The sequence below is a fragment of the Camelus dromedarius genome, chromosome 7, assembly GCF_036321535.1.
Source record: "Camelus dromedarius isolate mCamDro1 chromosome 7, mCamDro1.pat, whole genome shotgun sequence".
NCBI classification, from domain to species: Eukaryota; Metazoa; Chordata; class Mammalia; order Artiodactyla; family Camelidae; genus Camelus; species Camelus dromedarius.
The window spans coordinates 37,059,517-37,087,295 of record NC_087442.1 but is presented as its reverse complement, the minus strand read 5'-3'; the positions used below and the strand labels follow the sequence as shown (position 1 = coordinate 37,087,295).

General features: G+C 37.5%; 1 protein-coding gene and 1 long non-coding RNA gene across 5 annotated transcripts in view; one reads left to right on the top strand and one right to left on the bottom strand.

The window, feature by feature from the left end:
* The window catches only part of HERPUD2 (HERPUD family member 2), a 76,500-nt gene that overhangs the window by 28,644 nt on the left and 20,077 nt on the right, over positions 1–27,779 (bottom strand). Inside the window, exons 1-2 of one of the 3 annotated variants that reach the window (XM_064487446.1) lie at positions 7,669–8,010; positions 7,053–7,466 (exon numbers count right to left, since the gene is read on the bottom strand). The exons of 1 other annotated variant lie outside the window; for it this stretch is intronic. In XM_064487446.1, the coding sequence (XP_064343516.1) occupies positions 7,053–7,199 (147 nt within the window). In that variant the 5' untranslated portion in view covers positions 7,200–7,466; positions 7,669–8,010. Of the gene's footprint in view, positions 1–930; positions 1,001–7,052; positions 7,467–7,668; positions 8,011–27,779 lie in introns of those variants that run through there. One more of the 3 variants, XM_064487447.1, reaches the window with a different exon arrangement.
* LOC135321677 (uncharacterized) lies at positions 8,065–10,483 on the top strand. 2 transcript variants are annotated; one of them, XR_010381619.1, is made up of 3 exons: positions 8,065–8,579; positions 9,391–9,727; positions 9,938–10,483. It is a non-coding gene; the product is annotated as an uncharacterized LOC135321677 (long non-coding RNA). The 2 variants fall into 2 exon arrangements; XR_010381618.1 differs by having other exon boundaries at positions 9,391–10,483.

Here is a 27,779-nt window from a genome sequence, read left to right as displayed (position 1 = left end):
ATAACAAACCCCAAGATCTCAGTGGCCTGACACAATAAAAGTTCATTTTTCTCTCAAAAAAATAAATAAATAAATAAACATTATGTGGTACCCTTTAAATATAAGAATTCAGAAGACTCAGGATTGTACATCTAAAATAAAGTACTAATTAAATTGTCAGTTAAAAATTTCTGTGAAGATATTGGCTACACAGATTAACACATAAATATACTTGACCATCTCTGTTGACACTACCACCATTCTTCCTGTTGCTCACACCCTACATCCAATAATCAGCAAATCCTATTAGGTACACTACTTGCACTGCATCCACTGATCCACCCTAGAGGAAGCCTGGTGACACATGGCAGAGCAGAGGCAGCTAAATTACCAAATAAGAAACATCCTGTTGGCACTCTCAGTATTCTAGAGACAGAGCTGTACCACTCCCAATAAACAGCTGCTTAACCAGCTGGCCCCAAAACTCTGCTACCCACTTAGCAGAGATTGCTAAAAACCAAGATGCAGAAAGCTCCCCTGCTAGTATAATATGCAAAACAAATCCTAAACTGGGGAACGATATTTTTTTTCTAAAAAGTTTACATATATTATTACCTAAAATGTCTGATTTTTTAATGTTTAACTAGATATCAAAAAGTGATAAAATACTATGGATCCCTAATGCACTTAAAATATTCACAAGAGTCGAACAGATGAGTTTAAAAAGCCAACACTTTTATATTTCTAGAAAATCAAAAGATTAAATTTTGTATGTAAAAGACTAAATGGGTCTCATAATTACATATGGCTTAAAAAATCATGTCCTTAGTATATACAACTTCAACATAATCAAATAGCTCAGTAAAAGCAATCATCAAACTTACATGTTAGTTCAAAGAACTACAGCCCAATTTCTTTGAAAGTAGTAACTATTAATATTTCAACACTTACATATAGTTCAGTCACAAGTGTCAAACAGCTTTAAAGAGCTGGCTCCCAGAAGGTGCACAAAATATCGTTTCTGTGGGAAATGAATTCTGTGAATTTGTACTGGAACAAATTTCCCTCCCACTCCCACTAAACTCACCCAATCTAAAGCCCCAGGAAATTCAGAAACACTGTAAATGGAAGCATAGCTTACCCAAACTACCTCTACCTCTTACCCTCTTGCAACAACAGTAAACAAAATCAGTTTACAGAGCTTGAAGAATAATTTTCTCTAGAACTGCAAAGGGACATTCCCTGCTTAGATTTCTACTCATAGCCATTCACAAGTCAGGTATACACACAACAGAGATGCCAAAATACATAACTGCTATGGTTCATGCAAATAAGCAGGCTTGTGAAAAGAAAAGGGAATGCAATGTATTTAAAGTCTTGAGATATGTTCCTATGCCTTCCCTATAATTTATCAAAACAAAAATAACCACAAGCTAAGCTGATATGCATTAGAACAGTAGTAAGACTATGCTACTCATTCATCTGTAGCCTTTAGATGACCATCTAACATAAACATCTTCTTTTTACAGTTCACTTACTTCTTTTCAATTTGCAAGTATATAACTGAGACGGCCAAGTCCCTAAATGCCTTTCTTCATCTTATATATAACCATCACATGGTTAAGACCAATCTGGGTTCAAATTCCAATTCTATTAAGAGTTCTTTGATCTTGGGCAAAAAAATCACCAATCCTCAGACTCCTCATCTAGAAAATAGAGTTAATAATAAAACCTGCAGCATAAGCTGTCTATGAGGAACAAATGTGATAAATATATAAAGTGCTTAGTAAAATGCCTAGTATATACAGCAACCACTTAGTAAATGGCAATTTAAAATCAGAGCACCAAATATGATAGTTAAATAAAAGCATGTGAGACCATCAAATCAATATTTATTACATAAAGGACAGAAACTTAAACTTAGAAGTTCTAGAAAAACCCTATTTTAAAAAGCATGATGGATGTTGAGGGTAGGAGACTATATGTGTGGGTGGGGAGGGCTATGTGCAAACTCTCTGAATTTTCTGCTCAATTCTGCTGTGAACCTGAAACTGCTCTGAAAAATAAAGCCTACTAATTTAAAAAAAAACTAAACATTTTAAAAAATTTTTTAAAAAAGCATGGTGCGTGATTAAACAAAACAATACCTTCATAGTACTGTTATTTTCCGAAAAAAGACACTATAAACAGGCCACAAAGGAGTTAAATAAAACAAATTTTAGTCAGCACTTATTCAAGACTTTCAACTTTCTATCAACCTTTGAACTCAATTTAATGTTTTAAAAGGAGCTCTAAAATTTTAAAAATTTGAATATTTTGCTTGGTGACATGAAACCTTCTTAAACGTCTATGTACTAAAATTTTGTAAGACAAAAGTCTTATAAAACAAAAATTATTTATGTGTGTGTATTATAGCCCCTTTAAAGCAACATTATGAGGTGGTTAAGAAAGCAAGTTTTTAAAATGACCTGCCTAATTATACTAAGTAAAATAAGTAAGGCAGAGAAAGATAAATACTGTGCGGTATCACTTATATGTGTAATCTAAAAAATACAACAAACTAGTGAATGTAACAAAAAAGAAGCAGACTCACAGATACAGAGAACAACCTAGTGGTAACCAGTGGGGAGAGGGAAATAGGGGAGGGGCAATATAGAGGTAGGAGATTAAGAGGTACAAACTATTAGGTATAAAATAATCTACAAGAATATATTGTACAGCCTGGGGAATATAGCCAATATTTTATAATTTTTTTAAATGACTTGCCTATATAAGGTAATAGGTAATTACAAAAATGAGACAGACATAAACCTCAAATTATTTTTATACAAGCTACTTCCACTGACAACGAAGGTAAGACTTCCAACTGAACTGCAGGCAATTTGGCTATGGAATGTTATATTCTCAGTATAGAATCTATACAACTGATTCTATTCTTGTTTCTTTAATTTTATCAGAACCTCAGAGCAAAGGCACAATTTGAAAACACGCCAAGACAGAGGAAATCTACCCAGAAATGAGGGACATGTTCGACAGGCATTTTGACCTCAAGACTGAAAAAAGGGGAGCAAAGGCATATAAGTCCCAGAAAGGTTTGCCTTCAAAACTGAATTCAAGGTGACTCAGGTCCATGTTAGTTACTGTTTATGAGAACAAATAGTAAGAAATAAGGTAACGAAAAAGGTGCCTATCTGGATTTAGACATTCTTATTTTTTATTTTATTTTTTATTTTTAAGTTTTCTGTAGGATAGTCCATTCTACTGGATAACATTTTAAGTTCACCGTTTTGATATTTACACATCTAGTAAATAAGTTAAACTATCTCAAAGTCTGAAACTACTCAAATGGCCTTCTTGACAGGTATCTTCACCCAGTAGTAACAATTATCTAAATTTCAGAATGATTATTTCACACTACAGGCCAATTTTAGGAACTGAAATCCTAAAGTCATGAAGTGATGACAAATGTCATATCAGAATATGATTCACAGTTATCTGTATACACTATCAACATGAACTGGTGCACTTCCCAGTTCTTAAACCAAGTACTAAGCCAATTATCAATACCATTCAAAGTTAAACAGAAGTCCACCAGAGCTCAATTTCACATCTGAGGTTTTTAATAATGACTTTGTAAACTTCTGCATAAATACCGCAACTGCCTTGTTTCCTAACTGGAAAACACCTTCCCCTCTGTAGCCCATTATAGATCTGTACTCTTTTTACATAGTACTATATGTAAAGTACTAAGCATTGTAACAATATAAAGCATTTAGAATCATCAGTGCAACATTAGCTCTGAAAGAACAGTTAAAAAGAAGAAAAGAAACTACCATCTACTTGAAACTGTTATCAATTATTTAAAAAAAAAAAAAGCCCCTGTGAATCTTTTCTTAAAACAGGTACACATTCCCTTACCCCCAGCTCCAAAGGACTGCTCCCTTCTTGTGCTCCTGCAGCACTCAGTACATCCCTCTTGTATAACATTAGTCACATAATATTGTAGTTATTTACTTACATGTCTGTATGCCCCACTAGACTTAAGCTTCATAAGAGCAAAGGTCTCTTATCATCACCTTTTTGCTTAGTATACACATAGACCTTCAAAAATGTCAGGTCAATAAAATCCTAATTAAACATATAAATGAAGCCCAAGAAAATGTGTTTTGGAAAGATGGATATATTTGTTGTGGGGTAACTGAGGGAGGGGAAGTTGAACTGAAAATATCCATGTGGATGGAGATTACCTGTGATTAAATAAAGTCAGTATCCGACCATAAAACTAAAAATCTTAAGATTTTACACACTATTTCAGAGTTTAACCAGAATTCTGTTAAAGCATGTAGGGACCTATCCTTGTAGAGATCCTAAAAGTACAACTTCAAATCTCCATTCTTCTCCCTCTAGCAGCTCTCATTTATCTTCCTAGAAGCCAGTGCCCACGGGGACGAAGGCCCTCTACCTCCCTTGACCCAACAGACCCAATTAGAGCAGTGCTGACCAGAGCTACCAACTTTTCTGCTTCCTATTGGGGGACAGCTGCTTCTACAAGGCACTAACCCTTCTCTGCTTCCATGTCCACCCACCTTTACCAGGCAGATGCATAAGTAATCAGGCATAAGAAATTATCTCTGTTAAACACCAAACAGCACTTGAAACACTTAAAAACAGAATTAATGTTAAGTAGTCATTGTAGATGGTCATAAGAATCTAAACTTCGTTTATATTAAACCAATACTATAATATTGCTTATTATGTAAAACTTCTCTATTCCAAATAACACTCTTACAAAGTAAACTTTAAGGACACCAATTCCTATGCTGAGAACTACCTATGGCTTCAGAATATCATTAAACAACTGGTCTGTTCAACAACTGGAATACTTCAAATTAATTCTATGTGATAAATAAGTTAGAATGTAAGTCTGTTGAATCTAATAACCTTACAAAGTTTTCAGCAAAGTTCTGTGAAAATGAATACATTACCCCCAGTCTCATTAACAGAAATAAATTTCAACTATTACAATTCACTTGGAGTAAATTTGCTCAGGAGAAAAAAAGTCAGGTTTGCCACAAGGTTATGTAATTAACAGGCTGCTTATTATTTGGTTACAGCTTCCAAAAGTGCCTCGGGTGTACTAGAAGCAGATGGGTTAGGAGGGCGGGGTATAGAGAAGTTTGCAACTGATCTGTCCTCCAGCAGCTGACTAATCTCCAGTGGTCCGCACTGATAGCCAGCCCTCCACTGGAGATTAGTGCTAGGAGGGCAGAACTCATGTCAAAAACAGGTTTCTCCCAGGTGCAGATAAAACAAGTGAATTTCACACTCCTCTCTTAGATATTTTTTTAAAAAGAAAGTTTCATAAAAATGATAACTCTTGTTCTATCATAGTGTAAACCAAATTCCTTTTGGTTTAATTGTATAATATAAAGATCCTCACATAAGTATATACTTAAGCATATATATTTAGATATATACTCAATAATAAATGTATTTAAGAGTGGTATACTTAGGAATAATGTACTTAGTTATGGCTATGTTACAAACAGTATTATGGAAATCTATGAGTTTCAATGCTGACTATCCTGAAAAGCTATTTTCCACTTCAAAAACATATACAACAAATCACATGCAATAGGAAATCTTTTGTAAAGCAGAAATTTTTAAAAACAAGTTACTACCGCTGTGTAAATATTAACTTCAAGAAAAGATTTGAATAAATGAGAGTTCCAACTGTTTTATTCCAAGTACTTAAAAACTTCAGGGTTTTTATTTCTCCTACTAAAAATATTTGTATAATAAGTACTGACAAACACAGCTAATGCCCACAAACAATTGTTTTTCTAAACCTCCTGTTTTTGCAATAACCACCCTATTTCTATAGTTATTCTAGAAGCCTAAACACCTAACTAAACTTAATATTGTAACATTGAAACATTCCTAACTTATTAATATCTTAACATAGATCAAGTGCCTTCCTCACTCATGTGCATGAAACAAGTATTAAGTAAAATCTATAAAGCATAGTTGCTTTCCAGCACATCCTTGCTGCTGGCTTAAATTTGCCTGATGCCAAAAATATTTCCCACCCTAAAAATCTGAGCCTCTTCATTAATTTAAAAAAAAAAAAAAGCTTATTAATCACTGAAAACTACTTATTCGGGAATGAAATTTTTACGCAAGAATGTGAAAGCCTCACTTTCATACACTCTACAGTGCAATATACTTTTCTAAATTACTCCAAGACTTCTTAATTATCAACTATGTTGATAACTTTCAAATCTAGCCTTGCGGACAAATGGAGCTACTGTCTGTCTGTATTTTATTTATTATCTTCGCAATCTCCAGATATGATTCAGAATGGAAAACACTGCCACACTGATTTACAAATGGCTATATGAAAGGAATAAAAGATGCACCAAATGGGGCGGGGGGAGAAGAGCGGGTGTCAAAGAACTGTTCTCTTCTAAGTTTAGAAAATTTGTGTCCTCTACAGGAGGAAAATGAAAAGAGGGAGGAGCAGAAGAAAGTGAATTTGAAACGTGAAGTTTTGCTTCTTAAAATACTTATTAGTGTGGAAAGTACAACTTTTATAGGGGTCACATTTATTTCCAAGAAAAAACTAGCTCTTTAACGGTGAGCAAATTTCTGGGCCGGGTGTTGAAAGTAAAAAAAGAATTTTAGACTAATAAGCAATGAACGCCTTAATATGGGTTGCAGTGCTTCTCTAAAGACTTCTTTTTAAAGATGCATCTGTCATTCTCATTTTCGGTTGATGACTTTGAGTCCAAGGAAAATGGTCCTATTGTACGCCTGCCAATTCCTATGTCCCCTGATACTTCTGTACATACTCTTACTAATTAACTGAAGCTCATCAGGAAGATATTAATGATGGTTCAGACACTCAAGAGACACATAACCTCGGAAGGAAAAATACTTTGCAATCAAAATACTTTGCAGTCAAAAAGAGACCTATTTGATTGAAGAGGGGAGAGGGTGAGCAGAGAGTAAGGGAGTACATGGCACGAAAAGCTGCTGGCCAGAGCAGCTGCGCCCAGCTTTCAGACACTTACTGGTTTGCTAGGGTACACGTTAGACAGATGCGTTTTTAGTTTCCCCACGGTCCAGTTCAAGAAGCAGCTAATAGTCTGGTCACTGTATTTCTGATTCGGTGCTTTAATGATGAGGGTCACAGGAATCTCCATCCCACTTTGGTCCATGGTGCCCCAAAGTCGAACAGAGTCAAGAGGACCAGCAGTTAAGCCCAAATGAGCCGAGGTGGTTATTGCCGGCGCGGCTGAGATGGGGACGGAAGCGATTGGGTTCTTAATATTCCGTGTTCAAGTCAGTCACAAGCGCATCGGGCGATACAAAGGCCATTGTCGGTACCAAGGATGATGGACAGTGGCGGCGGCGGCGCCGGGGTCTGGGGGCCCGGCCGTGGGTGCAGTTTTCCCCGCCAGGTCCGGGCTCCGCCGGGCTCCGGACTGCAGAGGGAGGCGAGAGGAGAGAGAGAAAGCGGTGAAAAGGGAGGGAGGGGTGAGGGCGCGACAGTCCGAGTCACTGCCCCCTCTCCCGTCGCGACCCCCAAGCTGAAACGCAACAAGGGCCCTACGCGACGGCTCCGCCACGCGAGCTGGAGAAAGGGACGGGCCGATCAGGGAGGCCAGCCGCGACAGGTAGGGCTACCTGAGAGATGGCCGCGAGGCCCGCCACCGCCGCCCTTCGCGCCCGGGTAGGGCCGCCGACCACACACTCCGGCCAGGCGTCCTCCGCGGCGGCCGCTCCCTTCCTGCTGCTCAGCGGCGGCCACGACCCGGCCCCGGGTCTCGCGAGGCGCCGCGGTGGCAGCGAGAGAAGTTGGCCGAAGGGCGCGGTCCGCTCTCCGCCTGACCCCTGGGGCAGGGCAGGGCAGGGCGGCGCACGGCCGGGCGCGGCAGAGGCGGCGGCAGGTGGCGGAGGGCGGGGACTAGAGTCGAGGCGCCGGCCGCGAGCGCGCTGGTTTTGTTGTTGTTGTGAAGATGGTCCAAGTCCCCTTTAAGCCGGAAAACGCAGGGCGGAAGTGCGTCACGCGCGGCCGGCCTCGGAGTGCGGCCCGCCCGGTCCCGCCGCGGCCGCCGCCCGCCGCGCCCAGCCTGGCATAAGACACCCCGGGCCGAGTTCCGGGTCGCCCCGAAGCCACACTGGTGCGTCCGAGCCCGCCAGGCCTGACCTTTCGCTCGGCCCCGCCTCCCCAGCGGCACCCAGGCCTCACCACTAGCGTAGCTGGCGCTAGCTTGTCCTGCTTTGACCACACCCTGAAGACTCGCGAAGTGTTGCTCCATCCTAAGAGTTGTGCCTGCAAAAGTTAGTGTTCTTCCTGATGCTGAATCAAACTTCTGCTCAGAATTTGTGTCGACTGCAAAGCACGGTATCAGGAGCTCTGGCGGAGGAAAGACCGTGGGGCACACTGCTTAAGGAGAAGGCTTTCAGTTAAACCTGAAGTCTACCTCTGCTTTCCATGTGGCCCTGGCTAACCTTCCTGAGCCTCAGTGTACTTCTCTAAATGGGGGCGGTAATGCCTATCTAACTGCGGGCTGATGAGTAAATGAGCTCTGTAGGTAAGCCATCTGGTCCAGTTCTGGTGTACGGCGGTCTCTCAAGTATTAATTTCCATCTCTTTCCTCTTCGTATTCTCGAAAGTTGACAAGTGTTTACTAAGCACCTACTGAGTGTTCAGTACAGTGGGAGATGAAGAGGGATGGCAATATTATTTTTCTGTTTTATGTCTTAGATATGGGAACGCAAAGGTTCTGTCTACTGCCCAAAGCTGACTTACTCTCCATTTTCTGCACGGGTTTTAGAATCAGTGCAGTAAGTGAAGAGTCTGTTAGATGTGCATTTTCGCAGTTCCAGGCTTCCACTTATAGGTGAATGGAAGCAGATAATGTAGAGGGCTTTGGACAAGTGGTCTCTTCCTTTTTCAGCTTCAGAAGGGTTAGTGAAGGTTAGCGACAAAGGGGAAAGTCTTCCTCTCAACACCAAATGCAGCCAGATCCCTTCCACCCTTCCTCCATCTCTTTGTGGTAGGGCACTTGTCATATCTTAGCCATACCATCTCAGTGCTCTTCTGAAATAAGAGTAAAGTCCCTTTATTTCTTGTCATGGAGTAAGTACAGCTTGCAATGACTTAGGTTTCTGTAGCAGACCTTGGTCTTTTTCTACCTAGTGTCTAGTCATCCTAATGGAACCGTAATTCCAGCTGCAAATACTTTTCTCTGACTCCCTTACATGTAGCGGCAGCCTTTTGACCCAGTTCTAGCCTGTAAGACGAAAGTTGAAGTTTTTATGGGGCTTCTAGGAAAGCTTCAGATGGACATGTTCTGCAGATCAGAGCTCATCCTTGTACTCCACCTGTCTTTCTTCCTGAAGGAATGTGATGCCAGAGATGCAGCAACCACACCTCAGTCCTGAAGCAACAAACAGGAGAACAAAGGCCTGTGTTACAAGGATGGCAGAGCAGAACAGTTGAAAGGGGCTGGATCCTTTATAGCATAATCATGCCACCGTATAAGACCTAAGCTGTCTGCTCTAAGAATTCTTTAATGTCCTCTTCCTGTTTAAGCCGGAAAGTCTCCCCAACCGCTGCAACCACCACCAGCCAACCCTGCAGCTTTTGTCACTTATGCTTGTGACTCAGACTTCCAGGAATCCTTTAGCGAAATGTGGTCATCTTACTTGGCACTCTGAAATGTACATTATTAATGAGGTATACGTTAACAATTATTAAGACAAAATATGCATTTCACTGTGATAGGTACTATTTAGAATTCATCAAAGGTTCACTAACATGGCCAAAAACATTTTAAAATTTAACAAATATTCAAGAGATTGAAATGTATCAGTATAAAGATGATATAGCATCTGACATGATTTTTCTTTTCTTTTTTGTTTTTTTTTTTTTTTTTTTGCTTTATAGCCACCTGAATTAAGTACCTAGAAATGATTTTGATGCTGTTGAACTTGGCCACAATAGAAACAGTATGTAAATATGATCCTATTTTTGTTAAATTACGTGTATGTGTGTATAGAGCAATGTGTGGCAGGGTGGTTCCCCAAAATATTGGTAGTGCTTAACTTGGAATTGGGGGTAGGAAAAATAGCATGGAGGGAATGCAAGATAGCACTTACTTAGAAGCTGCTATGAGCATTGAGCTGCCTATTTAAATCCTTGTACATGTTGCAGATAAGAAAACTGAGAGAACAACTACACATCTGTTACCATTTGCTAGTTAAAGACAGCCTCTAATGAGAATGCTTAAGAGTAGGATGCTAATGGATAATGAAGGATTTGTGATTGTTAAGACCAAATCTACTTTAACAGTATTGACTATTCAGTACACATAATCTTAGTAGCTAGTTCAGTAATTCAGTGTGATTTCTGCCCATGGAGTAGCTTTCTTTGGTAACAAAGTAAAACATTTAAAGGAAATTATTTGTAAATAATAAAAATTGACTTCCAGTACTTGTGGGATGTTTATTTACTTCCTGTTCTTTCATTTGGGAAGGAGGACAGCTAGAAAAGCTTATATTGACTCATTCTGAAAGATTGCAGTTTCTTCTAAAATTCTAAAGAAAATACTTTAGTGCGTATTACTGAGCTTTCCTTACTAAAATTTCAAATGCCTTCCAGGAATGTAAAACACTTTATTGTTTTGAATAATATAGTTTGCAGTGTTTTGGTTTTTTGTTTTGGTTTTGTGATAACTCTCTTGGGAGGAAAGACTTTAGTCAAGCGATGATCTTGCAGTTGCAAATTTCAGAGATGATATTGGCCATCTGGCTTCTGATTCCTTCTATTTCTGCTTACATTAAACTTGTCTTTTTTTTTTTAAGATGCTGCGTCACAAGGCATCTAATCAAATCTCAATCAAGATTATTTTTTAAGAACAAGTGAAATCCTGCACTTGAAGCCTAGGAAAATTAGCTCATTTCAACACTGGACTTTCAAAATCTTAATTGGTCCCAGATGTTTGATTATAAACCATTTTGTGGAAAATAGAAGGAAGAAAATCACACATGCATTAGATGCCAAATGGGTGATTTAAGTGATGTACCATCTAATGAATTCTTAGAACAGCCCTGAGAGATAATAAGGGCAATGAAACTCAGAAAGACTAAGTATCTTGCCCAAAGTCACACCACTAGTGGCTTCCAAATCAAATTCTGATTTCTCTGTAATGCACATTCTTTCCACTACACTGAACTTTCTTATTTAAAGATATTCATTCATAACAAGACACATTCAGGATGAAAAGGCTTTCAGGAACATCTTAGAGGTCGTCTAGATCAGCTTTCCAAGTATTTCCAGAATCATTCATTCTATCTCTGAAGGGCAGTCAGCCAACTTTGGCTTAAACCCTTCTAGGGAGAGAGGAGGCACCATAGTTCTCACTACAGCATGACCTATTATTATTACAAGTAAATTAAAATCTGCATTGCTATAATTTGTCTTTAGGCCACTTTTATCCTGATTAATCCAAAATATGTTTACTCTTACTCCACATGCCAGCCCTTCAAATAGTTAACCATTAAATCCTCTCTACTTCTCTAGACTAAACAGCCCCAGATCCTTCAACCATCCTTAAAAGTAGTTTCCAGATCACTCAAAATACAGACTCACCTTTGGACACACTAGTTTACATATCCCTCATCAATTATGGTAACCATACTGAGCATTTAGATACGTGATTTCCCTAGAATAGTCTTCCTAAGGCCACATCTGTATTTCTGTTAATTTCTGTATTAATATAAATCTTCATAAGCTTCATAAGCTGGTTTAGCAGTTGGATTCCCTGCTTTTCAGAAACTATATGTCTAGTCAGTTCTTAGAGTGACCATTTGGCTAAGACAGAAGTCTGTAATTTCTCTGATGATTCTATCCATTGACTTATTTATGATAATGCTTGGAGAAAATTGTAGCAAATAGCATCTCACTGACCTCCTTTAGGTGATCAGAGGAATGGGGGAAGGGGCACGTCCCCTGTATTTTTCACCCTTTGGAGAATTTTGACCTAAATGCATGTATTAAGTTATCTTATGCTGCAAAACAAATTACCCCCTAGACTGTGGATCAGAATTTTGGGAGCATCTTCATTGGTGGTTCTGATTTTGATGTCTCATGAAATTGCAGTCAAGATTTCAGCTGACATTCAGTTATCTGAAGGCTTGAGGGGGACTGGAGGAAATGTTTCCATGGGTAGCTCACTCATAAGGCTGGCAATTTGGACTGGTTGTGGGTGTGAAGTCTCAGTTCCTCCTCATGTGGGTCTCTCCACAGGACTGCTTTTGAGTGTCCTCAAAGCTGGACAGCTGGATTCCTCCAAAATGAGGGATCCAAGAGACCAAGGCTGAAACAGCAATGCCTTTCATGAGCTAGTTTCTGAAATCATACACTGTCCCGTCCGATGCTCTATCTGATCACAAAGACCAGCCCTGAATCACTGTGGGAGGAGAGTGTGTACAAGTGTGAATACCTGGAGGTAAGGGCCTCCTGTCGTATTGGAGTCCAGTTACGATGATGTACCTTATCAGAGCATAGCAGGTCGTAGTAGAGACCCCGTTCCTTCTATATGCAACTCTCCGAGTCCAGATCCCAGGAATAGTCTTACAGTTGTTTCACAACTGCTTGCTCTTCTCTGTTATTTAGCCTCTCTCTTCCCTGAGATCTCTCACCAGTTTCTTCCCTCCAAAATTAGAACTATCTAATTCTATTAGCTATGTTTCTCAAATGTTAATAAATATTTATTTTTTGCTAAAAGCAAATATAGTTTAGCTGAGTTTGGGAATACTAAATTTGTTAACTCTCCATTCAAATAAAGTTAAGAATGATCACTAAATTGAACATGGAGATTAGTCACTGGCTTAACCCAGGGGTTCTTAATCTGGGTCCACAGATATACCCTGAATTATCTATAGGACTGTGTACATACATACACATGTGCATTTATCTAGAGGGAGAGTCCAGGGTTTTTATCAGCTTCCTGAAAGGGCCATTTGTAATGCCTTTCGATAAAATCCAGTCTTCATCATAAGGTTTTTCCAGTTGGAGGAAATGGGTTATTGAACCAATTATCAAGTTACTGCCTCAAGAGTCCAAAAACACTGTTCATTGCCTGCTTTGTGATGATAGAAAAAATAATCATGTAAATATTTCTCCTTTTCCAGCTGTCATGATATTAAACAAAAGTAAAAGTAAAAGGCAAAGAAAGAAGAGACTTCTCTCCTGTGTAGTGTAGTGTGCTTCTTTAGGCAGGCTCTTACAGCTCATGTGGCTTCTGTAGTTCCCAGTTCCAGCAGTGCTGGGTGGCCAGCAGTGTGTAGCAATTCCCATGAAAGCTCCTCCAAGAACCCTCTCAGGCAACTTTGCAGGCAACGCTATGAGCACCTTTCCTTGGAACCCCCTCAGATGGCTTCACGTGGAGTACCACCAGTACAACACTGTTCATGAATAGCTTCCTACACACCCCTTAGGCCGCTTTGCACCCTCAGGGAACTTCTCTGACATCAAATGAGCAACAGTGACCAGACTTCCTTCAAGCAGGGTATGTCTCAGCCCTAAGGGCATAGATGATCCCTGTATATAATTTTCCTATATTTCTTAGAATTCTCTTAGTTTCCCTACTAGCTATCTCCTTATCACTCCTATTCTTTGTTAAGTAGTAATTCTGCATGTTTAACCTTGCATGTTCAAGATACTGCTTGATTTCCATCTCTTCACTGGACCTTGACTGATACAGAATTGGTATCAGTAGGGCTTCCAGGAGATAAACACACAAAGAATTTGAAAATTGCTTTGTCACTCCCTTTGGCTGAGCCCCTTCCCATTGAGAAATGAGATGAAGGCATTATAAGTAGTCAAACTGTGGTTGACTGATGACATGTCAACTGAAGCAAGGGATTGCCCAACTGGTTGCTGCACTTGACCATACTGGCAGTTAAAATGTCTGTAAGGACAATGGTAATGGGACAGAGTCTTCTGAGTATACTTTAGTACTTACAAAAGGAAAATGACAGGCTTGTGTCTTTCAACTCTCAGCTCATGTTACAGTCTAAGACCAGAAAACTTCCATAATAACTATAAAAGAATCTTTTAGTTCTTAAGGACACAAGGGTAATATTGTCAAAAATCATGCACAAAATTTTATTTTAAGGATTGCTGAATTATAACAATAGTTGTATTCACAGTCCCATTAAAATTTTCACATGACAGTTAAGGCATTGAATGGGAAAGAATGGGATCCTGAAAATTGGAATGAGGCCATCTGCTTGAACACAGATAGAGCTGACCATCTTGAAACTACAAGTCACTCTTAAGCGTCCTCTGTTAAAGAAAGTAGTTTGCCCTCTGGAGACTACCCTTCCTTTGCTTAAAAACTGTTAACCTCATCTGGGATAGATGCCTTAAAAAGAAATGTTTATTCTCCTCAAGACATACCATAGCCAACACCTATTGTCCCTAGGCCTATAACTAGGGTTAAATCTCAGCATGCTCCAACAGGACAGATAAACACAATGACCCAGGAAGAAACGGTTTACACACCAAAATAATTGCAAGACTTTACTAATCTATATCAGCAGAAATAGGGAGTATATTCCAAGAGCGCTAGACTGCAGAGAGTGAAATATATAACACTAGATTGAACCAAATCGATTGATACAAGTGCACTTACTAGAGATTCCAGGTTAATATGTTAGTTCATGAGGCTTTCAAAATTTATTGATTGGTTGACTGAAACCTGGACTCAACCGTGGCCTGCATTTAATAGCAGCTGACATACCAGAGCTCTCTACATCATGTAGATAAAGGAATCCAAGAGCCTAGGGAGGTGGGTATGTTAAACTGTATCATAGGTTACCTTCACGCCCACCCGTCCCCTCCAACATTCCATGAGAAGGCCCAGAAGACACTCACTTCACTAAGGCATTGAGAAATATGTTAGTGAGGGGAGCACCCCTCAGTGTTGCTCTCATTTGTGGACCAGGTATAGTTCAAGGGGACGCTGCCACTGAGATGAACACCCTAATTATAGTGCCAGTTGGGAGACAGCACCTTGAATGGATGGGAATCTGTTTTATAAGGATGCAGTATATGCTTTGAATCAGACATCATTATATGCAAAGAGGCATGTCAATTATTAGCTCAACTGCAAAAATATTTATTGTTCAAAATTTACAATAATAATATGTCTGCTGCTCACTATCATAGAGGATACAAAGAATAGTAAGATGTACTTGCCTTTAAGGAGTTTACAACTTAGTAGGAAAAAAATAAAACAAGCCCACAAGTGACTAGAAGACAAAAGTCTCCACACAAAAACTACTAGACCTGATAAACGAATTCAGCAAGGTAGCAGGATACAAGATTAACATACAGAAATCTGTGGCATTTCTTTACACTAACAATGAAATATCAGAACAGGAGAGTTACAAAAAAAAAAAAAACCTTTTAAAATTGCATCAGATTAAAATAAAATACTTAGGAATAAATCTGACCAAGGAGGTGAAAGACTTATACACAGAGAACTATAAAACACTGATTAAGGAAATCAAAGGTGATTTAAGGAAATGGAAAAATCCTCTGCTCTTGAATCGGAAGAACTACCCAAAGCAATCAGATTTAAGGCAATCCCTATCAAATTACACAGGACATTTTTCGCAGAACTAGAACAAATAATCCTAAAATATATATGAAATCACAAAAGGTCCAGAATTGCCAAAGCAATACTGAAGAAAATGAAGCTGGAGGAATAACCCTCTCCAACTTCAGACAATACTACAGAGCTACAGTAATCAAAACAGCATCATATTGGCACAATAGCAGCCATATGAATCAATGGAACAGATTAGAGAGCCCAGAAAATAAACCCACACACCTATAGTCAATTAATTTTTGACGAAGGAGGCAAGACTATACAAAGGAGAGAAGACAGTCTCTTTGGCAAGTGGTGGTGGGAAAGCTGGACAGTTGCATGTAAATCAGTGAAATTAGAATACTCCCTCACACCATATACAAAAATAAACTCAAAGTGGCTTAAAGACTTAAACGTAAGGCAAGACACCATAAACCTCCTATACTATAGAAAGATCATTCTCTGATATAAACCATAACAATGTTCTAGGTCAGTCTACCAAGGCAATAGAAATAAAAACAAAAATAAATAAATGGAACCTAAGTAAACTTACAAGCTTTTGCACAGCAAAGGAAACTATAAACAAAACAAAAAGACAACCTACAGAATGGGAGAAAATATTTACAAACAATGTGACTGACAAGAGCCAGAATATACAAGTAGCTCGTATAACTCAACAACAGAAAAACAAACAATCCAATCCAAAAATGGGCAAAGGACCTAAACAAACATTTCTCCAGTGAAGGCATACAAATGGCCAAGAGACACATGAAAAAATGCTCAATATCGCTAATTATCAGAGAAATGCAAATCAAATCTACAATGAGGTATCACCTCACACCAGTCAGAATGGCCATCGTTAAAAAGTCCACAAACGATAAATGCTGGAGAGGGTGTGGAGAAAAGGGAACCCTTGTACACTGTTGGTGGGAATGTAGTTTGGTGCAGCCAATATTATGGAAAACAGTATGGAGATTCCTTAAAAAACGAACAATAGACTTAACATATGATCCAGCAATCCTACTCCTGGGCATATATCCAGAGGAAACTCTTAACTCAAAAAAATACATGCACCCCAGTGTTCACAGTAGCACTGTATAAAATAGCTAAGATGTGGAAACAACAAAAATGTCCACTGACAGATGACTGGATAAAGAAGTTGTGGTATATGTGTATATTGTGTGTGTGTGTGTGTGTGTGTGTGTAATACTACTCAGCCATAAAAAAGAATGAAATAATGCCATCTGCAGCAACATGGATGAACATGGAAATTCTTATACTAAGTAAGCAAGAAAGAGGAAGAAAAATACCATATACTATCACTTATATGTGGAATCTTAAAAAAATGACGCAAATGAACTTATCTACAAAATAGAAACAGACTCACAGATATAGAAAACAAACTTATGGTTACCAAGGGGGAGAGAGGGTGGAAAGGGATAAATTGAGAGTTCAGAATTTGTAGGTCTAACTACTATATATAAAACAGATAAACAACAAGGTCCTACTGTATAGCACAGAGAACTGTATTCAATATCTTATAATAGCCTATAATGAAAAAGAGTATATATATGTATAACTGAATCACTATGCTGTACACCAGAAACTAACACAACATTGTAAATCGACTATACTCAATTTAAAAAAAAAAGACAAAATAGAGTAAAAGAAGTGCCCCACGCCCTCCTGCCCAGCCAGTTTATGTCTCAGCCAAAAGCAGAAAAGTGAAAAAAAAGTATGGGATCTGCTGTTTCGAAGTGGACCAGGGACAATATGCAAAAGGCAAATGGTAATTTGATGTGATTCTTCCTTTCCTCAGCCTTTTCCTACTTTTCCTCACGTTTCCCCTGAATTATATGTTCGTTACAACCCCATCCACTACCTTTCCTCAAACCCAGTTCAGACTGAGCCACTAGGGGGAGGCCCAGCTAGGCCACCAGAGATAAGATGGGCCCCACACTACCAGGCATGCTTGCCTACCTCCCCCTATTAAGGCCTGTTTTTCACAGTGCCATTCTTTAGGACAACCTCATTCTTTTTCATCACACTCTCCACCAGCCCTCCCATTTCACTTCCGGTAATTACAGCAATTTCTTTATGTTGGTAGTGGCTTCTTAATTGTGTTAAGATTCTGAGGTCAGATCTGGTATCAGCAGGATCATTGATTTAACTGACATGGGTAAGGAAAGAGAATGATAGCTAAGTCAATTATTTCAAATACTGTACACTAGAAACTCATTTCTTCCATTCTAAGCATTTTGCACCCCAAAGATTTTGTACTTTTTATCTTATCTTGAAAAATATTTCCAAAAGCATGCATAACAATGGTTAAATAGTTTCATAACTGGTCAAGAGAAAAGGCCAAAGTTCTTGAGAAGAGTCTTTTCACATTTTTCCCTTCTTAGTTTCTTCTTTGTATATTACTCCTCATGCTGCCCTAGGGTTTGTAAACTAGGTAGAGCCTCTGAAATAGCAAGCTAACTTTGACTAAGAAAATTTGTTAGGGGGTAGTATAGCTTAGTGGCAGAGTGCATGCTTAGCGTATACAGGGTCCTAGGTTCAATTCTCTTGCACCTCCATTTAAAAAAAAATTGTTTAATTCCAGGCTTGAGAGAGTAACAGGACAGATTCTTGAGTATAGTCTTTGTGACACTTACTCTTAAAGAATGCAGGGTTTTATCTCCCTGAAGGAATTTATGTCTCACAACTTTGATGTTGCCCAGTGCAAAATGCTTAGTTCTGTTGCGAGAATTTGTAACCAAGATCAGTCTGGAATGAAGACATAGCAATTTAACACTAGTAGCATGCCTGTTACGAATGTGGAGTGTGCTAGGTGCTTTTCCTTTCCTTTTTTTTTTTTTTTGTTTTTGCTTTTTTTTTTAATCTGCTTTTCTACTGTGATCTCTTTGAATCCCTTCAAGATAAACCTGAACTCTGACTTTCACTTACCCTTCCTCATCCTTAGATGTTTTCTCTATGCTTCCATGTGAAGTCTGTCGCATTTACTGTGTGATAATAACCTCTTGATGAGTCTGTGAGCTCCCTTTTGTTTAAGACATTGTGCCTTAAACAAAATTGTTAATCACTATTGCCCAACACAATCCCTTTTTCATAATAACAGTGAATGTTATTGACTAAACAATAATACTCATTTTACAGAGAAGGGAAATGAGAGAAGTTAAACAATTTGTCCAAGATCACTCAGTTAATAATTGATAAAGCTGTTGATTAAAAAAAAAGCCCATAAATTTTATGGTATTTCCTATTTGTTTCTATTTAACACCACTTCTAGCTTTCTTACCTGTCGGATTTTTGTGTAACCATCTATGATTTCTTTCATGTTTGCAGTAGTAGGCAGTAGAGTGTCTGGGAGAACTACAGGATTGAATCTGGGCCAAGTTGAGATATACCATGAAGTCAGCAAAAGGATCACAGAATCATCAGGGACAAAGTTCAGAAGTGATGGGGGCAGGTCACTCTTCAGACATCTGCTAGGAATCTCAGGGAGCTAAAAGCAGCATCCCCGATTAACTTTAAACTTGCCTGTTATCTACCCAGAAAAACAACCACAGGAATTTCAGCATTGTACCTGATTCTTATCTCTTACATACTTTCCTCTGTCATTTAATGATTGGCCATAGTATAGGCATTTCCCTGCTAACTCCTCTACCAAACTCAGAATTTTTAATTGCACATATGACTAGAATCTCCTGTAATTATTATATACTTGTAGCTTTTTATTTTGTGTCTATGAAAGTCATTCTTTGTTAACATAACCATTTTTATTCACTCTCACCCCAAATTGCATCTTAGTAACACTTGAGGAAGGGAAATATTTGAGGCACTCTCCTGTAAGCCACCTGCATTTATGAGGATGCCAAGGTGCCTCTAACAGTAAATAATCTTAAGGAAAAGAAAGCTAGACCTAAATTGGTACTTTTTCTCAAATTCACATGAGAGATGGTCTTCTTTGCTCCCCATCATTATTGTATTGATTCTCCAGGTTTTTTGTTTTTTGTTTTTTTCAAAATTCCTTTAAAAACCTGCATTTTGGATGCATGGTCTTATTTTGATTTATTATCAATAATTTTTTTATTTTAATTATCAACAATTTTTTATTGCTATTTCTCAGGATTTTTTTTATCGCTATGATCTATTATTTAATACTTATTTTTAACTTTATTAGAAATTCTAGTCTAATTTGTATAACCTCACCATCCTAAGTAGGCAACTGTCATTATTTTTTAGAATGTCTTCTGATTTTCATTATATATGTATGCACATTTATAATGAAATTCATATATGTGTAGTTTTATAAAATTGTAATTAGTATGCACATGCAGTTTTAGAAATTCCTTTTTTCACTTAAAAGTTTTTATAAATTCTTTTTATTTCTATTTGATTATTTTTATTTCTACATAGTCATATTTATCAGTGCTGAAGTTTCAAAATAAAATCAACTGTATCAACATGCCATAATTTTTCTTTAATCATTTCTCAGGTGTTAGATAAGCAAATACACAGTTTTTTTTTTTTTAAAGTAATGCTTCTATAAATATCTTTGGATTCTTAGCCCTTATGCTTGAAATATATCCCCAGGAGAATGATTACTAAGTCAAAGGATATGAACTCTTTTTTTTTAATAGAACCTGTTTTTTTTAATTGAAGTGTAGTTGATTTACAGTGTTGTGTTAGTTTCAGATGTACAGCAAAGTGATTCAGTTATACATATATGTATATGAATCTATTCTTTTCCAGATTCTTTTCCATTATAGGTTATTATAAGATATTGAATATAGTTCCCTGTGCTATACAGTTGACCCTTGTTGGTTATCTGTTTCATATATGTTAATCCCAAATTCCTAATTTGACCCTTCCCAACCTTTCCCTTTTGGTAACCATAAGTTTCTTTTCTATGTCTGTGAATGAACTCTTGGTATATACTGGCCATTATATTTTTAAATCAATTGAAAATAAATGTAAATATATATAAGAATTTGGCATTATTTATTTTAACTTGCTTTTAGTCCAGCTGTTAATATAATATGTGTGGTCATCCAACATTTTAAAATATGCTGAAAATATATCATTTAGTTCATTTTGTTGAAAATGATAATAAGCTATCAAAAAGGCATGGCTGGTGGGGAGGGTATAGCTCAGGTGGTAGAACGCATGCTTTGCATGCATGAGGTCCCAGGTTCAATCCCCAGTACCTCAAAAAAAAAAAAAAATAACAAACCTAATTACTCCCCCCCTGCAATAAAAAGGTATGGCTGGGTTCAGGGTTCTCTTTCCCATTCTTCATTTATTTCCCACTGATACCATTGGTATCATTTTTTTTGGTGGACTTTCTCCATAGTAGGAAAAATGGCCACTAGAGAGCTCAAGCCCTCATCTTTAAGACTTATGGCTTCCATGTATCAGATCTCAGTGAAGGATTCTGATTACCTTCGCTTGGCTCTGATGCCTACCCTGGATCAATCATTTTGTCCATGAAGACACAGTACTCTGATTGCCCATCTTGGCTGACCCTGACGGGTAAGGGGGTTGGAGGGCAAGCCACCATGATTGACAACCCTATTAGAACCACAGACTTGGAAAGAGATGAGGGGCTTAGAGGGGCTGTTGGCAGACAAAAACAGCATATCCATTATATGCATTTCCTATATTGTTTGTAAACTTCTTCACATTTATAAATGTAAATGTAGACTTGACCCTATTTAAGATTGTGAAATAAGAAGTTTTACTTTCTTACTCTCTTATCTCCCCTTTTCTACATCCTTTTCCTCCTTTCCCCCAGGCCTACCACCACAATCCAGTGACCTAATGTTCTCTCTAATCTATTTCCTATCAAAACCTACTTTCAGTTAACAGGAGTTGAAAAGGATCAAAAAAATCAAATTAAGCCCTCAGATTCAAATTATTACCTTCCCTGGAGATGATTAGTTTTTAATCGAGGACAATTATACTGGACTAAGAAAAGTAGAATTTGCAGAGGAAGGGGGACATCTGTGCATATTCAAATACTCCCCTTCTACTAGGAATTCACTTTGCCCCCTTTAGATTGCTAGTAATGTCTTTAGTGACAAGGATATAAGAGATGATTGGGACCCCAGATCTTGAACTTGAATCCCTTCCACTCAGCTAGATTCCCAGAGGAAACACATGCAGAAGTCAAGGCTAGCCAATGCATGCTCTTTATCATCATAAGACTTTGTCTAGACCTCGCTAATTGTCAAAGTAGACAGAAGTGGTCAAGAGTTGAGGCTGTGGAGTCAGGTGAACCTGTGCTCAAATGTGGCTCTATCATGTATTGCCTGGGAGCCTTAGTACCTGGACTATAAAATGGGGATAGTAATTTCTGCCTCACGGGGTGCTGTGAGGATTAAAAGAGTTAACAACATGCTAACTGCTTAGTTCAGTGCCTGGCATAGAGTGAGAGTTGTATGATGATGATGATGATGATGATGATGATGATGATGATGATGATGATGATGATGATGATGATGATGATGATGATGATGGAGAAGGAGGAAAGGAGAGGAAAGGGAGGAGGAAGAGAACAGAGGGAAGAGGGAGGAGGAGGAGAAGGAAGAAGGAAGGTATCACCTTCTGATCTGGAAGGTCAAATCACATGGAAACTTCTTTTTCACTTGGCTCCAGGTTGCTCTTAGGACTAAACTAGTCTTCAAAAATGTTTGTCCTTATACTTCCAAAATAATGTTTTTAAACTGTGAACCCCCTCCTACATTTTTAAGTTGACATCTAAAGTTTTTCATCCTAAGTTTAAATAGTTACAAAAGGATATTATTCCTGGCATTTTACAAATAGTTGCATTTTACAAATATTTGCATTTTCAAACAGAATTTTTACATCACTTTTAGCTGCCCAGTTGTTAGTGTCATTCACTTTCTTAATGTCCAGGGTTCCCAAGCCAATACCAAGATATCAAGTGATTATTAATTATACCTGTTTTTTTTTAACTTGGAAACAACATATTTAATTCACTAGACTTAGAAAGGGAAATTTTAAATTTATTAATTTCAGTTCACCTTTGCCATTACCATATGCTTAAAATATGTTTTCATGAAAATCTCAGAGCTACAGATTTCACTCACTTACTTCATGGCACATATCTGTTATTTACTTTAATTACCAAAGCCAGTCCTTACTGTCAAGCCAATCAGATGATTCTTTTTCTGTAGAAAAAAAGACTAACTTTCTTTTTAATTGATATATACAGGCTGATGAATAGAAATGAGTTCTAAGTGTATGACATAAATATACACACACATACATCATTATCTATATACAGTTGACCCCTGAATCACATGGGTTTGGACTACACAGGTGCACTCACTACATGATTTTTTTCAGTAAATGTGCCCTACAGTGATAAACAATTCCTGATCCCTGGTTGGTTGAATCTAAGGATGAGGGACTACAGATGCTGAGGACCAGCGGTAAAGTGATACCTGGATTTTCCACTCGTGTGAGGGGTGGCGCCCCCAGCCCCCACCTTGTTCAAGGGTCAGTTGCGTATTCCTATAGATAGTTTGTAGATCTAAGTCCCGTATCAATAAGCATAAGCTGTACTGCCTTTGGCTCTTGGGCCCCTTAACTCTTAAACCCACATAAAAGGCCAGTGCTGGGTCAGTCTGACACTGAGATGATCAACCCAAAGAAAAGGGCAAAAAAATGAGAAAACAGCCCATTCCTGTATTAATGAGACCTAAATGGTGTCTCACTTGTGTTGGGCTCCTACTTGGGCAAGTGGGGCTTCCCTTACAGGTCAGTGTAGGCCAGAATGCCTACTACTGAGTGAAATATTAATCACTGTCAAGCGAAATTCAGAACTGAATTATATTTTCAAGTACTGTCTAGAAATCAAAGGTACAATTTTAGTGCAATTTGATATCTTATTATTGAGTCCATGAACCAACAGACTGCAGCTACTTCATGATCCTTCTCTCAGATGGACATCTGGGGGCAGGGTGGTAAAGAAGGTGTGGACAATTTGATAATGCATGTCAAAATCTTTAAAGAGGACTGTAACTGGGAAGCAATAGGGATGTATTCTGGGGGCCAGTAATGTTCTGTTTCTGGACTTGGATGGTGGTGGATACACTGTTGTTTATAACTGTTAAAGTATATATGTAAGTTGAATATACTTTTCTCTATGTTATGCTATACTTCACAATTGTAAAGCTGTTGTAAAAATATCTACTGGATTATTTGCTTTAGATAGTTCTCAAATTTAAAAAGGATATAGGAATGATTCTAGATAATTGTATGTAATAGTAAAAAATGAGAACTAATAATCTGTTAGTAAGGATTTGGTTAAATAATGCATAACATAGCCATACATTGGAATAATATACAGCTTTCTTAAAAATGATATATAGATAAATATGTACTGAGATAGTAGTTGTTTATGACACAAGGTGAAAAGCAGATTGTAAAAACTATGTTCAGTAAAATCCCTTTTTACTTAAACATTACATAATCCATATATAAAGAACAATCTCTGGACATATATAAACCAAAATATTAATAGTGGAATTGTGGTAAAGGTTTTATTTCTTTTCGCTTATCTATATTTTCTAAATGAATTTGTTTTACTATTTTGATTAGAAAAAAAGGTTATTTTTAATTTTTAAAAAACCTCACTTATCCTTTGAATCAGCAGAAAGCCTTTTTGACATTATTCTCAGTTTGACCTTTTTAATTTTTTAAATAAAATATACATTTTACAAGGACAACCAGTTACCTTCATAAGCCCTTATATTTTGAAATATTAATGTATTTTCTTTATTGACAATTAGGCTGGAGGCAGACATTTTCAAGTTTTAAGGTAATTTCATGTTTTAAGTTTTAATCTCTATAAAGAATCTCTTCTGAAATCAAAGTTGGTACTGAAAAAAAGAAACCTACTTCGATGTTTTTAAAAACTACAATGAAAAAAACTAATTCAGGCAGGACTGGATGATACTTTTCTATTTTTAAAAGTTGCTTGCTCACAGATTCTTCAATCTTTTAAACAAAGGCCTGATTTAGGAGTAATATTCAAGTTATGAACTTCATCTTTACTATTAACTGTTAAATTTCTTCTGAGACGTACTTAGTTTCATATTTTCGAGAGGAAATATACTCATTTGTAAAACAGGAAACATGAAATGCACTATCGCTGCAGTTAACCACATTGGCCCCTGGGTGGCTCCACCATTTCACTCCATGCACTATCTCTGATGATGAAAGTTTCCAATGAAAACAAGAGATGAAGAGCAAGGCTTTATTTACAGAATGCTTAATTGGGAACTGATGCAGCATTTACATTCTGGACATTTTATTTAGCAACAGTTCTGCTCATGTATGCAATATTTTCTTGTGTTTTTTGATAACTGGGCATTTGACTTGCCATGGAGAGGAGGGGAAAGCTGTATTTTTTTTCCTTAACGTCTCATCATTTCCTATTCCAATTTTTTAATTAGAACCCAAAATTCGTTATTTGTGATATCTTGTCTATTTTGATAGGAATCATGTTCAGAGTCTTATAATAAAATAACTTGAGGGAAAACAAGAAATTACCACTAGACGGGAATATTATATGTTCTCCTTTTGGAAAGTAGAAAGCTGCATTGCTGGTAGTGCCTACCTCTGAGAGATGCCTTTGTGTTTTGGTAAGGGCTGGTGAACAGAAGAAAAAGACAAAAATAACCCGTAAAGATGTAGAATTGGCCTCTGGATAGTTAATCTCTACGGCTAAGTCTCCCTGGGGCCACAGATCTACATCTTGAGACTGATCACAGTGTAAATTTGACTGAATGTATATTTCTAGATGCCATTACATTTGCACTTTGTGCACTTATGATCAACTTTTTCTTCATCCTGCTTTCTTTTAGTCTATTTTTCTACCCCAAACCTATCACTTTCTTCTGTGTTCTTAGTTGCTTTTGCAATCTCCTCTTCCTATTTTTATCTTTTTCATTTTTGCTATCCCTTTTCATTTGCTAGGTTGAGTGTATAATTTCTGAATGACGGTCATTGTTTTAAAAATTCTACTTTAGTCCTGAATCACTCCATCAGAGGAAAGAAGTTCTAGAAATCTAAAATACATGGTTCAAAGTTTGAGGGGCTCGTAGATGTAAATACAATTAAATACTTGAGCTAGTAATCGCTGTTTTTTAATAGATTAGCTGTATAACTAATTTACTTATGTCCTTGAGGAAACTAATGAATGGTAGAATCAGATGAAAAGCATTTGAATTCAAACAACAGTGAAATTAGAGAGAGAACCTGTTTTTGATTCTAAACTATAAATAGAGTAACTAAAAACAGAACTCAGTGTAGAGGACAGAACTCTGAGAAAGTAGAATTTAAATATCAAGTTCATCTTATCAGGAAAAAATACATTCATGAGTTAGAGAATACATAATTTTAAAATAAAGTCAAATGGATGTGGAAGAAGTGAGGTAGGATCTTGGATCTGAGGTTTGGGAATTAATATAATGGAATTCACAGAGTTCTGTGTATAAAGAGAGAGAAGTAGAGAATCTGATTGCCAGTCAGGGAGAAAGGGTGAATCTCATCTATGGTCCTATCAGAAGAAGATAAATCCACACAAAACTCTACAAGCCTGGTCAGGGTCAAAGCCCTTTTCTGACTAGCATATACATCAATTGTACTATCTCTCCTGTCAAAACCAAGAATATTTCTAGAATGTGGGAGCTAAATGGCAGCAGCCGCTTCTACCCCAAAGGTTTCATTATCTCCCAAGTCTTCTGGGATTGGACTTTTGTTTTTTTTTTTGAATCAGACTTTGCAGTGGCTAGACCCCATGGAATACCAGTTTATACTGAGTTACATAAGTCTTGAATGGGGCTAAATTTGTAATAGTCTTCATCTAAGACTTAGATAAAACTTTATTTAAATATTCCTAAATGTCTAATGTATTTGTGCAAATATGCAATCCCCTCTTGCTGAAACTTGAGTCCATCATTTTTTTGTTTTTCTTTTAATAATGAGATGTTTCCCAAATATAGAAAACTCTAAAGAATCATATAATGAACTTCCAGGTATCCATTACTCAGCCAAGTCAAATTTCAACACTTCCCTTTATTTGCCTGATCTCTTTACCTAGAGTTTTTTTTCTAAACAATTAAAACATTTCAGATGCAAATGAAATCCCTTGTATCATGTCTCCCAACCCTACTCCCCATCATCCTTCCCTATAAGTAACCACAACCGTGAATTTGGTGTTTATCATCCCATGTATGTTTTTATATTTTGACAACATATATATATGTATGTGTGTGTATGTATATATATATATATTCCTAAATGAAATATATATAAATGAATGTTTTAACCTTTCATAAAAATAGCACCATACTGTATATAGCCTTCTACAATTTGCTTTTTTTTTTTTTTAACTTAACATTGTGTTTTGAAGAGTTATTGGGGTGGAGGATATAGCTCAGGAGTAGAGTGCATGCCTAGCATGCACAAGGTCCTGGGTTCAATTCCCAGTGCCTCCATTAAATAAATAAGTAAACCTAATTACCACCCCCCAACAAGAAAACCCTTAAAAATAATAAAAGATAAAATCCTTAAGAATTATCCATTTTGCTACATTCACTATCTTTGTTTTAATTTAGATCTATAGCTCAGTTTTCTCTGCTTTTGCTTAATTCATGGGGCAGTTTTTCCATACAGAAGTTTACTGTCTAGTGGAAAGAATGAAGAATTACAGACAGTTTTTTGAAACATAGCCATGATTTTAATCTGTTTACCATGGAGAAACTGATTTTTTTAATGGTATATTTTCAAGCTTTCTCATATAGTTTTTAAAGATGACCTGAGTTATTCAAGTAATTTCCCAACAGTTCTTTTCTGTGTTATGAAGACCAGTAAACATACCACTGAGCTGTTTGGCTGCCAGATGAGGTGGAGAGGTCTTGTTCTAGGAGTTAATAGTCTTACAGTCCAGTCCTGACTATTTAACTTCTCTGGGCTCTCATTTTTCTTGCCTGTAAAATGAATCAGTTGGACCAGAGCCTTTTGGCTAATTTTCAATGATCTATGGAGTATTTAAAAATGATAAAGGCTTAAAATTTAAGTCATATGCTT